Source organism: Danio aesculapii, chromosome 19, assembly GCF_903798145.1.
Source record: "Danio aesculapii chromosome 19, fDanAes4.1, whole genome shotgun sequence".
Lineage (NCBI taxonomy): Eukaryota > Metazoa > Chordata > Actinopteri > Cypriniformes > Danionidae > Danio > Danio aesculapii.
The window spans coordinates 11057471-11072750 of record NC_079453.1 but is presented as its reverse complement, the minus strand read 5'-3'; the positions used below and the strand labels follow the sequence as shown (position 1 = coordinate 11072750).

The window sequence follows — 15280 nt, the reverse complement described above, 5'->3', positions numbered from 1 at the left end:
AATTGCGGCTGTTTTGGTCACATATGCACACTAAATTTTATCTATGCGATCTCAAATTATATTTGGGAGCATTTGTGCGATTGCATAAAACTTTTGCTGTGTGACCGGTTTTCACTGCCAAATGTTCAATGCATGAGCAAATTTAGGAGACATCCACATAGAATCCATCTTTGCACCTGAAACACGAAATGCAGCGCTCAAAAATAGTTTTAAACAGTTGCCAAGTCAACTTGCTGCAGTAAATGCCCTTCTGATTGGCCCACTGCGCTAGAACTGAATGCGAATGGATTGGTTAATATCAGCTGTCAATCACTCAGTCAACTCCTTCTGCCTTCAGATGACAGGAGCCACAACCGTAAAAATGTAGTGCTGAAGATGAGAATGGAAACAACACTGACTGATTTTGTTTTAGAAACCACCTAAAGTTACAAATAATGGCACATCTGATTAGTGATCATGTGGTGAATGAATAAAAGACTTCCAGTGGGTTAAAGTCCGCTATGAAAATGACTAAAGCCATTTACCGTTTAGTCTGTGGGAGTTTGCAGGTAACAGCATGTGCCACATCTACACTTTTTAAGTGTGTGAGGTTCTATTTAACCCTTCATTTAATCGTCAGGATTCTGTTAAAAAGGGCTCGCATTCACTAATATTAAACTAATGCTGCAGCTCATAAAAAGACCAGTATTGCTAAGTCAATATCCTCTGTGCAATATCAGAGACCATCCATGAGAACACCACAGTTATTTTCATTATCTGTTAACATGGACGCCGAAAAGAACCCCCCCAAAAAATGTGCTGCTTCATTAAAACTTGTAGCAGCGGTGCTCATAATTGGTGGGTGCGACTAAATTTAGTAGCACCAGTGCTACCAAGCGAAACGGTTAAATTCGAGCTCTGGTACAGAACATCCTGTCAACACAACTGAACCAAAAATGTACAACAAATACTAGTTTTTTATTCTTTTTTTTAATTATTTGATCGAAGATTGCAGTAACAGTAAAAAATTCAAATCTCTATTTAATTTAAACAGTATTTATTGCTTTAGTATTATAATAAAAATATTTTTATATTTAATACTGGTGGGCGGTTATCGGCGTTAACGTGCTGCGTTAATGCGAGACTCTTATCGGGCGATAAAAAAAATATTGCGTTAATCTATTCTCAAAGTTGGGTTGGGAGCTAGGTCTTTTCTACACAAGCTATGATGACTTTCACCTTGATATTTTAGCTCGGATGTATAACTGGCCGAATTGCACTGTTGGTTTCAAGAACGAGTCTTCGAACCTGTGTGTATTCCTACTGTGAAACTACCACATCAAACGTGGCGTGCTAAGATGGATGCGGTTCACTAAAGTGAATCTGATTAATGTTAGCTCCACATCTAACTATCAGGCACCTGTAGAGTTCGAGTAAAACATACAAATAAAATGGACCGGGTGCTTTTTTAAATAAATGACAGTGAATGAAAGTCAAACAGGTGAGCTGTCTGACAAAAAAAGTGCCCTTCTGAACCAAATCAGCAGGATGCCCTTCTGGATCTTTCACTTACTTCGAAGACACTACTGACTACGTTTACATGGACATCTGTAATCTAGTTTTTTGCCTCAATAGGCAATAATATAATTAAGGTGTTTACGTGAAGTGCTTTCATGTAAAAGTTTCCTGTAATTTTGGGTGACTTTAACTGAAGTTCGGCAGTTTCACATTCACTCATGAACATTTCATTCATGTGCCCGTGAAAAACTGGGGTATTAGACAAATAAGGAGTAAGGACTGGTGAGAGTGTTGTGGAATTTAATAACGCATGCCAAATGGAAATAAAAAAAACTTCCACATTTCGCAATGTGTGTGTGTGTGTGTGTGTGCAGTCCATTACTGACAGCCGTGTATGTGGATCTTGACGGAAAATGTCGAAAAGTCCTAGATGACGGTAATAGTTTGATTGCGGGGTTTACTTCAATAATGCCCGCATCTCCAATCACCGAAAACAGCTTGAAATCTTTAGCGATAAACACCCCCACTGCCTTTGTTATTTTTATGTGTCTCTGAACCAGTTGGGTATGTTTTCTGGAAGAATTCAGCGAGGGATTGTTGCTATTTGGAGGACTTTATTACCTTCTCTGCTATCCTGCCTTCAGACATTCCTGATATTGCTGGGTGATGGCACCGCAGATGTGCAGTCATGGTTATATGTGTAAAACAATGCTTGTACAGAGTCATTTTTTGTTCACCGTTTTTTCTGTCAATGGCATTATACTCAACGGAAAAACCTAAATGTCTTCACACCGCAGATTCGAAAGATGCAGGTGCTTACTCGTACTGTTGCCTCACTTCACCGCCGCTTGCCATGTTAAAGTGTGGAATGATGGTTAAGCACCCGCTAACTTTAGAGCATAGTGATTAAATATTTATTCGCAGGGAGGCGTTTCCTCATCTCAGCTCGTAGACTTACACAGTCAATTCGGGGAGATATAAAATGCACATGAATTATTTAAACGAAAAACTGAAACACAATTCACAAACGGGTATTGAACCATGGATCTCGTACCGAATGGTTTAATATTATATTGACAATTGTGGCATCTCTAATTTGTATATACTTTTGTTTTTATTTGTTTTTTTTTATTTAAAATAAAAAAAAAATGAATTTATTTGAAATGGAAGTCTTTTGCAACATATTTACTGTCACTTTTGATCAATTGTGTTGTTGCTTAATAAAAGTATGAATTTATTTACTCCAAACTAGTGTGGATTTAATTTCACAAACACACAAAAACACTTACCCTGATGCAACAGCAAGTCATCCCGAAGCAGGCATATATAATAGATGAATCCTGATTGGGCATAGCTGGGTTGAGGCACCATTGGGACCTCCTGTTGAAGGACAAAATGCATTAGAAACAAAAAGGACAAAAAAAACAGCTTTCAAAAGTTTCCCAACTTCCTGAGATCTTAATCTTGGAGTGACCTTTACAATGTTGTGATAAGAGACCATATGGCTGCTCTAAACACAGTGAGAGAGGAAGAAAGAATCGTAAGGTTACACAGACTGAAAGGTCACATACTCTGTCCACTGGACGAGGGTCACACTGTTCACAGAGATAATGCTCCACATCCGCCTCCAGACGCATACAATCACAGTGCTGCCACACCTGACAGACAGAAATAGACACACACAACATATAAATATGAATTTATTTATTAGTTTGACTTCTCTTCAGCGATATGCTAGTTCATTGCACATTTTTTATGTATATTTATTGTCTGTTATGATGTTCTAACAATGTGTGAGCTGACATTCAACAAACGAGAAGTTAAAATTGAGTACCGTGCATTGTTTTGTGCTGCCAACGCAAAAATGTTCCAAACAAAGCTGAAAAACATTCGAGTATCTCAAAGCAGTATCTCAAAGTTTCGTTAAATTGAATGAACTGGTTTTTAGCCACCGATTCAATTAAACATTCAAAACAAGTTTTGATCATTTCTAAATGAATCAGTTTTGAATGAATCATTTAAACGTACGATTTGATGATTTGCCAAGGTACAAGCCCAAAACCACCCTCCTACTTCCATTTATAGATGAAAACTCAATACATAATTTATGTGAAAAAAAAAAATACATTGTTTTCTAAATAAAAGTATTTGTCAGGATTCTGCCACTTCGGTCTTGTCAATTCTCGTTTTGGTGGCAAAGTCTAGACACTAGTCCTGTCTTGTCTTGTATGTTAAGCTCGGCTCAAGTTTTCCTGTTTTGAGCACTCTTATCCTGTTCGTGTCTGTCTTCGTCTTAGTGTACGAGCACCATCTTGACCTCGCTCAGGCCTTGTACACTTCAGCTTGACGTGGACGCGTGGGGTCCGGGCATGCTCGGAAGGCACACTCTCGTCCTGGCGTGTGTTTTGTTTGTAGCATAGTGTTTTCTGTCTAAGAACTCCAGTCTAGTTGGTTTCGGTTGGCGCTGGGATTGTCATACTGCATGTGAGTGTCCCTAGTCCTGTTTTATGTGAGCACATGGCCTGTGTTGTTTCTTTGTGTCATATATTTAGGCATGCAGACATGGTCAAGACGATCTGCTGCACTTCAAACTGAGCATCAGAATTGGGAAGAAAGGTGAATAAAGTGACTTTGAACATGGCATGGTAGTTGGTGCCAGACGGGCTGGTCTGAGTGTTTCAGAAACTGCTGATCTACTGGGATTTTCACGCACAACCATCTCTAGGGTTTACAGAGAATTGTCCAAAAAAGAGAAAATATCCAGTGAGTGGCAGTTCTGTGGACGCAAATGCCTTGTTGATGCCAGAGGTCAGAGGAGAATGGCCAGACTAGTTTGAGCTGATAGGAAGGCAACTGTAACTCAAATCACCACTAGTTACAACCGAGGTCTGCAGAAGAGCATCTTTGAACACACAATACATCCAACCTTGGGTCGGATGGGCTACAGCAGCAGAAGACCACACTGGGTGCCACTACTGTCAGCTAAAAACAGGAAACTGAGGCTACAATTCACACAGGCTCACCAAAATAGGACAATAAAAGATTGGAAAAAACGTTGCCTGGTCTGATGGGTCTCGATTTCTGCTGCAACATTCAGATGGTAGGGTCAGAATTTGGCGTCAACAACATGAAACCATGGATCCATCCTGCCTTGCATCAACGGTTCAGGCTGGTGATGATGGTGGTGTAATGGTGTGGAGGATATTTTCTTGGCACACTTTGGGCCAATTAGTCTGAACTGAGCATTGTGTCAACGCCACAGCCTACCTGAATATCGTTGCTGACCATGTCAATCCCTTTATGACCAGTGTACCCATCTTTTGATGGCTACATTTTGCAGCATAATGCGCCATGTCATAAAGTGCGAATCATCTCAGACATGTTTCTTGAACATGACAATGAGGTCACTGTACTCAAATGGTCTCCACAATCACCATATCTCAATCCAATAGAGCACCTTTGGGATGTGGTGGAACGGGAGATTCACATCATGCATGTGCAGCCAACAAATCTGCAGCAACTGCGTAATACTATCATGTCAAAATGGACCAAAATGTCTGAGGAATATTTCCAGTACCTTGTAGAATCTATGTCACGAAGGATTAAGGTCATTCTAAAGGCAAAAGGGGGTCCAAATAGGTATTAGTGAGGTGTCCCTAATAAAGTGGCCAGTGAGTGTATATCTGATTGGATACAAAATGTGGTAAAACTAATGTGTTAATACTAAAGTATATATTGAAATTAAAATAAATATATATAAATAAAAATAAACTACATAAAAGCACATAAAACTAAAACATTTGTAAAATATTATCATAATATTATTAAAAAAAAAATTTATCTGGCTTCATACATAACATACCAATAAAAAAACACTACAGATTTACCTACAGAGACTACAGATTTTTTTTTTACGATTTTAGGTATCATGATCATATCAATCATGCAATACACACAGTACAGAATGAGTTGTGCTCTAAAGGACGGCACTTCTATTTAGTGGTTCATTCAAATCCCTGATCCTAGCACATACCATGCACTTCTCGCACTGGATCATGAGTCCCTCATCCTTGTACATGCCACAGATGCAGCGGATCACATCATCATCCTTATCATGGCTGCCCCCTCCTTCATGGTGATGGGCGTGGTCTCTCTCCAGCGAATCAGAGCTGTCCGCTTCACTTGCCGTCTCACCCACAATCTCATCGATCTGAACAGCAGCCTCATGACGGGCACCATAATAAGCCTTCCTCAGCCGGCACACATCACGGCCCACAGCAGACTTGCGCCCATAGTACTTCTGAAGAAGGAAAAGCAGATGAGAGTTTAGGAAATGTCCTGTTTTTACTCTTAAATTTTTTAAATTGAACTCTGACCTGAGAAGTGGCACTGACCTCAGCATTGCGAAACACTTTGAGCATGTCCGCATCAAACGCCTCAACGGTTTTGTAGTGTCCGGTGAGGATCTGCTTATCTATGGTGCTGAGATCTAAAGGGTCGGTGACCTTCTCATAGTACTGTGTGTTCCTGTGGACAGACATCAAGAGGTATTTAAGGAAAGTGGTGACATGTGTATGACAAGTGTGGGCAAAGTATGATGACCCATACTCTGAATTTCTGCTCTGCATTTAACACATTTTAGATTCTTTAATGCACCAATTATCCAATCAGTATATATTGTATAATAAAGTCGTTTTAGTATGTCATTTCAGATGCTTTTAATTTTGTTTTAAGCTACCTTTCCACTGCAAACAACAGACCGGAAATCATTTATTTCCAATGTAGAGTTGTCTGGGACCTGGGTAGAGTTCTGATCATCTCCATATGTGGAAAATTCGGCTTTGATTTGAGCTACGGATGTGTTAAAATTAGTGCTGTCAAAATTAGTGCGCTAAACGCATGCAATTAATTTGAAATATTTAACGCGTAAAAAAATTTTACGCAGCTGCATTTTTTTTCCTGTTGTGGTCGACGTGTGTTCAATGGCAGAAATATGGATAAACTTCTAGAAGGAAAGTTTCAGTATAAAACAATTAATGTCGCATCACCAGGCTTTCCAGCAGTTTCATGTGATTTCGTATGTTTTCTTTTTAATCTTTCTACTTTTGTTTTAATGAAATTCGATACCACATGCAGAATGGAAAGAAAAATCTCCGCATTTTGTGTCTCGGTGGTCCTTTAAGGTAATCAAAAATCGCTTTTTACATGGTAGGCTAGACTCTTGATCAGAGTATTATCTTAATCATATTAAAATCGAAGTATTGGTGTCCATGGAAATGTACTCTGCCTTTAAGATGATTCCATGAAACCTCAAAATGTTTCATTAAGTTTGACGTGTTTCCCCTCTTAAACGCAACTTTTGTAAAGCATCTGCTTCACCTTGCTGTGTCAGAATCCTGGCTTGTAAAATATAGCCATACTTTAGAACGCTTAGTTTAAGCAAATTTTATCAACGCAATCTTACGTGTTGATGAATCTGAAGGGAGTTGCTCACCGGGTGCACTGTACTGCATGCATTGTGTGTGTATTTGTTTGTGTGTGTGTGTGTGTGTGTGCGCGTTTTTTAGCAACAAAAACAAACGCCAAACCTCGTCGATGGTGTGTCTCATTTTAGAGGCTGCATTCCTCAAAGTTGTTTAGAATTAAATGTTTAGAGATGGTGTGACCAAAGTCCCTGCAAGAATTAGAGCACACAACGCGTACCTGTGGGTGCCTTTGATGTATCCCTTGATGCTTCTTATACATCCTTGTCGTAGCACCAGAGGCACCAAAATTAGGCACCGAAATTCATATGCTGATACTGTAATTCTACTTGAGACAGACTGTTCTCACTCTCAGGTCATATCATTCAAAAGAAAAGGGCCACATTGTCCCCCGATAATGTCAACAGACTGGACTGTCTTAGCAACTAGCTGAATGTAAAGGAGGACTAAGCAAAAATGTTTCTACTTTATAATTAATGTTCTCAACTCTCAGCAATACAACTTTTCAATAAGTACAATTGTTTGTATTCAATACTTTATTATAATAATTTTCCAATTTCCATATTTGCAATGTCTGTATTTTGGCATTTTTTTTTGCAGTCCACTTAGAATCCAACATGAAAATCACTTTTGTGTTTTATTGGCATTGATTGTTTTGAACTTCAAATGGCATTTATAGCCTGTGTTTTTATTTCTGTAATAAATATGGCTGCCATGCCAATAGTTTGATGATCTTGATTGTTTACTGCAGGTATGTTTTTTTATATAAATAAATCTGTATTACAAGTTAAGCAAAAATTCTAATAAACAATAATATTTTGAATTTAAATAGTTTTTTGTCTTGCGTTTACATAAATTTTACATTTGAATAGCCAAAATTACAAGTTTCAGTCTTTTAAAATGCGATTAATCGCAATTAATTGCAAAAATAGTGTGATTAATTAGTTAATTTTTTTAATCAATTGACAGCACTAGTTAAAATATTTGAACTTCTGCGACTAGACCGCCCGACCGGATTTGATGTATTCCAGTGTTGTCCAATCAAGTCTGTGTGCACGAGATGAGAATTACTGGTAGTTTTTTTGTTATTTTTTGTTACTTTTTGAGAAGAAAAAAAGTCTATGTTAAAAAAAAAAAAAATTCTGTTCATAAATGAGTCATAAAAAATAAATTGTATTTTTAAATGCAGTCTCTACTTTGCCTTCAAAATTAGCATAAGCTACATAAAGTTGCCTACATTTTGGTAACAAAACACACCTGACAGACTGACAGTCTTGGCTACTTTCCTCCAAGCTTCATTTTTTCTGTTGATATCACTATATGACTTTAGAGTTGTGTCGTATAAAATCAGATTTCTGGACACCGCGAGAATCAGCTTCTCTCTCATGCTGCGTTCACACTAGACGAGGATGAAGCGTCAAGCGCAAGTGATTTACATGTTAAGTCAATGCAAAGACGCGAATAGACATCCTGCGGTACGTTTCATGCGAATGAGGCGGCGCAAATGACGTGATTCGCGGGAGTTGAATCGCTCGGGTTGGAAAATCTGAACTTCAGCGGACATTCAAGCCTCCATCATCCAGGTACAGTTTCTGGAGGAGTTGATGAACTCACAGAGCTGGGTGCACCTCTGAAAGGATCTAGCAGACTAACGAATGTGCTTGAACTAGCAAATGAATTTACTGTGTTTTTCAGCCTTCCTAAATCACATAAAGCACAGCTACTATCTCAATAAAATCCATGTTAGCCATTTAGCAATGAAGCTAGTCACCGGGCAGACAGAAGCTCTGCCCATGACGCGAATCTGCTTCTATTGTAAAGTGAATTTGATGCAGGAATAAACTCAAAATGTTAACGCTTCTATATAAGGATGAATAGTGTGATTCGTGATTTGTTTGCGCGTGCCGCGTCTGTTGTGTACACAGCATAACATGCGTATCTTGCGAATCACTCAAGTTGGAGAATCTGAACTTCAGAGGACATTCGTGCCACGTTAACCAATCATGAGCTTGCTCTTGCAGGGGAGTGATTATGACATAGTGCTTGTTGTTGGTGTCCTGAGGGGAAATCCTCTTGCCAACACTGGACAACAGTTCATCAAACTGGGCTTGGCTCAGTCTGAAGCACTGCTGAAAGCCTCCATCATCCAGGTATAGTTTCTGGAGGAGTTGATGATCTAGTGCACTCAGACACGGTGCCTATTTTACACTTTTATTGCACGTTTACATCCAGGACATCAATTACAACTGCAGTGTTGATGGGCAAAAGCAGACATGTTTAACCCTTTTAGGGTTTTAAGTACTGCCGCTGACTGCCCTTGCATGAGTTGTTTAATGTGACCGTTATTTAGAATGCATCCCTATACATTTTCCACGGCGATAAGTCAAGTTTATCACATAACACACAGCAGCTTAACCATTCAAGTATATATAATTGTTGTTTCTTTTTTTTCAGCAAACATTGACAAACGTCCCAGTCATATTCTGAAATATCTGATATTTCAATTCTCAAATGTCTGTAAGAACGAGTATTTTGTCATTTAAACAGCTTAATAGTGACAATATTATTTGATGTATGATGGGGCCACCATGTTTTGCAGTGGTGAGATTAGAGCTGCTGGATTTACAACATGTTATTCTATCAACTTCTCCCAAAATACATGAAAGGAAGTGGCTGTTAGAATAAACGTTCTAGTTAAACAGTGTGTATCTGAACAAAGCACATCGTCCAATTATGTTTAAAAATATTTTTTGCTGTCTCCATGGACATCACAGTGTATTTTACTAACCATTAATGTTATGTTTTGCTTGTACTTATAAGTACTTTGACATCTAAAACCTAAACCTTTTTTTGGTTTAAAACAATGATAAATTGTGATTTATCAAAAGCACTATGCACATCCTAATGTTTAAGGCAACCAATAACAACTGGCTTTGTGCTAATTTGTTACAAACCTAATGCCTCATTCACACTAGCAGCGACTTCACCTTAGGGTTGCTTAGGTAATGGTGATAATCACAAAGAGCGAATGAATTTACGTGCCGCTGAAAGTAAACATTGTTAGAAAACAATTAATATTAATGGAATCAGTACATAAAATGCCTAATTACAAAACTGATCAAGAAAAAAAGTTTGTTATCTGTCATTGCAGCTATTTATCTCCTGCAAATGAGGGTCGTCAGGAGGTCGCTTGTTTTTGTTGTAATTAATGATTGCTTGTCGCTTTGCCACTGTGAGTCACGCATAGTGTGAACTAGGGTTGTCACTATACTGGAATTCGGTACCAATCGATACTGAAAAAAATGTCTATTTCCCGCTAACATTTAAGCGCTGTTGAGCGCGTTCTTAATCACTGCTAATTTGCCATTGGGTTCATGTGCTCAACAGAAATGATTGTGATTGGCCATGAAGGTCATCAGTTCACCAAACTCACCGCTGTGTACTAAGTGTAACCATAGATACAGGGACACTGGAGCGTTTCAAGGTCATGTCGATCACCTGGTTTGTCTATAAGCTGACATATGAGTGATCCGCTGATGAATCGTGGCTTTAAAATGCTCCAGTGTCCCTGTACCTGTGGTTACACTCAGCAAACAGCGGTGAGTTCGATGAACTGATGATCTTCACGACTAATTACAGTCATTTCTGTTGAGCACGAGAACACAATGGCAAATCAGTGCTGTTTAGGAACTAGGATACGTTCAGTATCGATTGGTACCAAATTCCAGTATCATGACAACCCTAGTGTGAACGCACCTTAAGTAGGTTTGTGCAGAGAGTAAGACTGGAATTACTTGTGGCTCACTTTAGTAAGTTTATAAGTCTTTCTTTTGTCTAATGATCTTTGAAACTTTCACAAATCACTCTATTACGTGACAGATCATACCCAATATAGAATAAAAGGGGCATTTAGGGGGAAAAAAATATATAGTATGCTTAAAAACTTGTTTAATTCTCACCTCTTCCTAGAAGGCAGGTTAAGCAGTGGAGCAGCAAGAGGCTGACCAGATGAATCTTCAAAGAACAAGAACGCAATAGATAACATTAGTAATGAGGTCAGTGTAAATGAATGTGCATCAAGATAAAACTAAAATTAGAATAAACCTTATAGATGAAGTCAAAATAAAAGAATCACATAGCTCACTAACTGAATTTTGCCAAACTAGATCACTTAAAATGAGATTTCCATCAAAAATAACTGAGTGTCAGCGTTTAGCAATACGCTTGCATCTTACAGCAGCCCACTCAACCAAACGACTACGGTTGTGAAATGGATGTTCTTGTTTTGTGTGATGAAAATGATTATGCAGCTTTTAAAGTCACTGCCATCAATAGGGTTAATAACAAAAACTTCAAGATGTTCGTGTGAATAAATGAGTGTCTGTTTACCCTTGTAGCTAGTGATCATATCGCAGATCTCTTTGAAAATGTGTGCCAGACGTGCGGTGCGCGTCACTTCAGTGTTTTCCTCGGCTGCCGCAAGTCTGCGTGTGCGTACAGAGCGGGACGTCTGCAGCGCTGAGAACTGAGTCAGAAATACATCTGGAAAAACAGAAACACATAACTGATCAATTTTAAAGCAGGTCAACATTTGATAATCAATTAATCTAACAATTATTTGAGCAATTAATTGATTAATCGTTGATAAAGTCAGTGACTTATCAATAGGTTTTGAATAATTATTCAATTTAATCCAATTCTATAAACTTTATTATTCTATGGTCTGGTAAAATTCTTGATTCTGATTGGCTGGAGGGTGTGCATTATTTTCGTTGAAACGCACAGGTAGTTCCAGTCCAGTTTGATCACAGTTCAAAATAAATGCGCTTCTCCCAAATGTTTATAATTACTATAGCAACTCACATGTGCTGCACAGGAAACCAATGAGGACTGTTAATGGCAGACAGGAATACGCAAAATTAGAAAAATACTCATAAATTATGCCAGAAAATCAAGTTTAAGAGTTTTTCAAGCGAGAATATAGTTATTTTAAAATCAAATCTGCTGTTTATGTATAAGGATAATGCACGTTTAAAAATATTGGAAGCTCCAGGAGGTCAGCGGCATCTTTTTGTTAGATCAATTCCATGAGATCAGTTTGCCTAACCTAATACTTTGATTCGAATGAGGCATAATAACACGATCTATTTACTTTAGATGTTAAAAAATATTGTTAAAGGGATTGTTATAAAACGGCACGTTAGAACTAAAGTGTGAAGGCCTAAAATTGATAGGAAATAAATTATCTTTAATTTCATTAGCCAATGCGTAACATATTGCTAAAGTGTGTTTAATTGATATGGTACTTAAGTAAGATTTGTATGTTGATTATGAAATGTAAATCGTGGAAATTCTGCTATAGGTAGCCCAACTTATTAAAGGTAATGTTAAGAGAAAGCCAATATACATACAGATCCTCCCTCATAAGAGAACATGGTAGAAGGTAGACAATAGAAACATGTGTGACTGGAAACACACTCCAGGTGTGACTGGGAATGTCCTATTTGTCCACCTGTGATTGGATTGATGAAATTGCATCTTTACATTAGCAGGTATAAACAGCAGGCACATGCGCGCTCTCTCTCTCTCTCTCTCTCTCTCTCTCTCTCTCTCTATTTATGAATCCCTTATCCGACGAGCACGACACATTAATTACCCCTGAAGAACTTTTTGTTTAATTTTTAACTTATTAACTACTTTTCTGGCGTCACGGTGGCTCAGTGGTTAAAACTGTCGCCTCGCAGCAAGAAGGTCGCTGGTTCAATTTCCGGCTGGGTCAGTTGGCACTTCTGTGTGGAGTTTGCATGTTCTCCCCATGTTGGTGTGGGTTTCCTCCAGGTGCTCCGGTTTCCCCCACAGACCAAAGACATGCGCTATAGGTGAATTGAACAAACTAGATTGGCCGTGAGTGCGTATGGGTGTTTCTCAGTAATGGGTTGCAGCTGAAAGAGCATCCGCTGTGTATAACATTTGCTCAATATGTTGGTGGTTCATTCCACTGTGGCGACCTATGATGAATAAAGAGACTAAGACTTCAGTAAAACATTCCCACACTATATTTTTACCTTGCTTTTTTATTTTTAATTCTTCCTTGTTTAATTTTCACAAGTTTGTCAAGTTCTTAAGTTTCGCCTCCAGTACTAATTGAAGATGGATGTTTTGGATATTAGTGCCCATCTGCCTCATGAGAAAATCTATTTAAAACATGTTCACATTTTTTGTGATTGATCTTATCCCCTGGTTCATCAGAATGCACTTGTTGTTTATCTGACCAGCTCAACCCATGGATATAACACCAATTCGTACATCACTAGCTGGGATTTTTCCTAATCCTAAAGGTTCCAATAAGTATGTTGTGCTCTCATGAAAGGCAAGTGTTTTCTATTGCACACAACACCATTCTTGGTTTTAAATTTTGTGAAACTTTTTCACAACATACTAAAATTAATTTGCACTGCAGTCATGGTTCATGCTGTGTTTCCTTATGTTGCACTGGCATTCGGGAGAGCTGAATTACACTCTAGCGCAGGGATGGGCAAACTCGATCCTGGAGGGCCGGTGTCCTGCATAGTTTTGCACCAACCCTAATCAAACACACCTGCCTGTAGCTTTCTAGTGATCTTGAAGACACTAAATAGGGTGTTCAGGTGTGTTTGATTAGTGTTGGAGCAAAACTCTGCAGGGACACCGGCCCTCGAGGATCGAGTTTGCCCATGCCTGCTCTAGCGCCACAGCACAATAGCAGCCAAACTGTGATATTTCAGGCCCTTACACCAGGTCAACAGCAAGAATATTTATTCATTGATTCATTTTCCTTCAGCTTAGTCCCTTATTTATCAGGGGTCACCACAGAATAATGAACCGCCAACAATTCCAGCATATGGGCAGCGGATGCCCTACAAACTCATTTATACACATACACTACGACGAATTTAGTTTATTCAATTCACCTATATCGCATGTCGTTAGCCGGTGGGGGAAACTGGAGAACCTGGAAGAAACCCACGAAAACACAGGGAGAACATGCAAACTCCACACAGAATTGGCAAGTGATCCAGCTGGGACTTGAACCAGCGATAACTTAAAACAGTGCAAACCATTGACTAAAATTTTTTACAGTTGACATTGTCTTTAATGTCGCCTAATTGTTCCAGCACTACTTGGAAGTTTTATCTGCATTTGGATCAACTCTTAATGCATAAGATCAGTTATAAATTGTACAAACTGTAGCACGGCGTCATACGGCATATAACAACCTTGATGAAGCTTTATCATTTGTGAATCGCTTGTTGTCCACTCTCACCTGATTTGATGTTTCCATCATCCCGGATGACTCCTCCCCAGCGTGTGTACAGAGACAGACCGCTGTTCTCCCTCTCCCGCTCTCCCTCACGCTTCAGAAGCTCCTGTTTCTCCCGCATCTTCTCCCAGTTCCGCAGCAGAAAAACCCGATGTTTTAGCACAAAGTTCCTGAAATAAGCAAATTCAGGAGAGAATGTTAAAATCTGTTTGTATTCAATATATATGATTAAGCAGTGGGGTATTTGCACAGCTAGTGTTTTTCAGCCAATGATAAACTTCCGGTGAAAGCTTAATGTGACGATTTTCAATTGTATAAGTTTCCTTTTACAGCATCGATGTTGTAATGTGATTATAATACATTCAGTTAAACAGACTTTAGCATTTATTTAGTTGTTCAAGTGTAAAACGAAATGAAAGACCATGTAAACGCTAGCGCTGTCAGGATTAGCAGGCGAGCGCAGAAACTCCATTGAAAATACTGGGGTAAAATGAACTGTCTTATTTCAAAGACATGGCGAGGGAAAATGGAATTTAATGTAGTGCTGCTTGTCCGGTCTGAGATCCCTCCTCATATTGTATATCTACCAGGCAGTGAAGATCACTGATTTTTCAAGAAATCAGACCTTAAACGTGGCAATTTTATAATGGAAAGACAGTTCACAAGAAGTGCTGAGGCTGACTGGCTGAAATTAAAGGTCTGGGTGCATATATCTCATTAAAGGACATTGATGCCACACACTCCCAAATATGAAGAGATCCTATTCTAAAAGTTAAAAGATATTTAAATAATTTCTGTATAAATATCCAAATAATACTTTAATAATTTTAAATTAAAAGGGGTCTACATAAGTTACATTATGAATGTTTTTCTACTCCCTTCAGTAATGTATTTACTAATGTACACATTTACTTATTTATTTTAATCAAATGTTTATTATCCATTTGACTCTAAATTGTATTTATTTGGTTTATATATATAGGGTATATGCAGGTATATA

General features: G+C 38.5%; 1 protein-coding gene across 1 annotated transcript in view; it reads right to left on the bottom strand.

Annotated features, from left to right (window-relative positions):
- ash1l (ash1 (absent, small, or homeotic)-like (Drosophila)) overlaps nt 1–15280 on the bottom strand; it is a 57667-nt gene that overhangs the window by 9947 nt on the left and 32440 nt on the right. Inside the window, 7 exon segments of the mRNA XM_056479822.1 lie at nt 2787–2877; nt 3069–3155; nt 5531–5797; nt 5892–6024; nt 10940–10994; nt 11370–11522; nt 14284–14450. Coding sequence (XP_056335797.1) covers nt 2787–2877; nt 3069–3155; nt 5531–5797; nt 5892–6024; nt 10940–10994; nt 11370–11522; nt 14284–14450 — 953 coding nt within the window.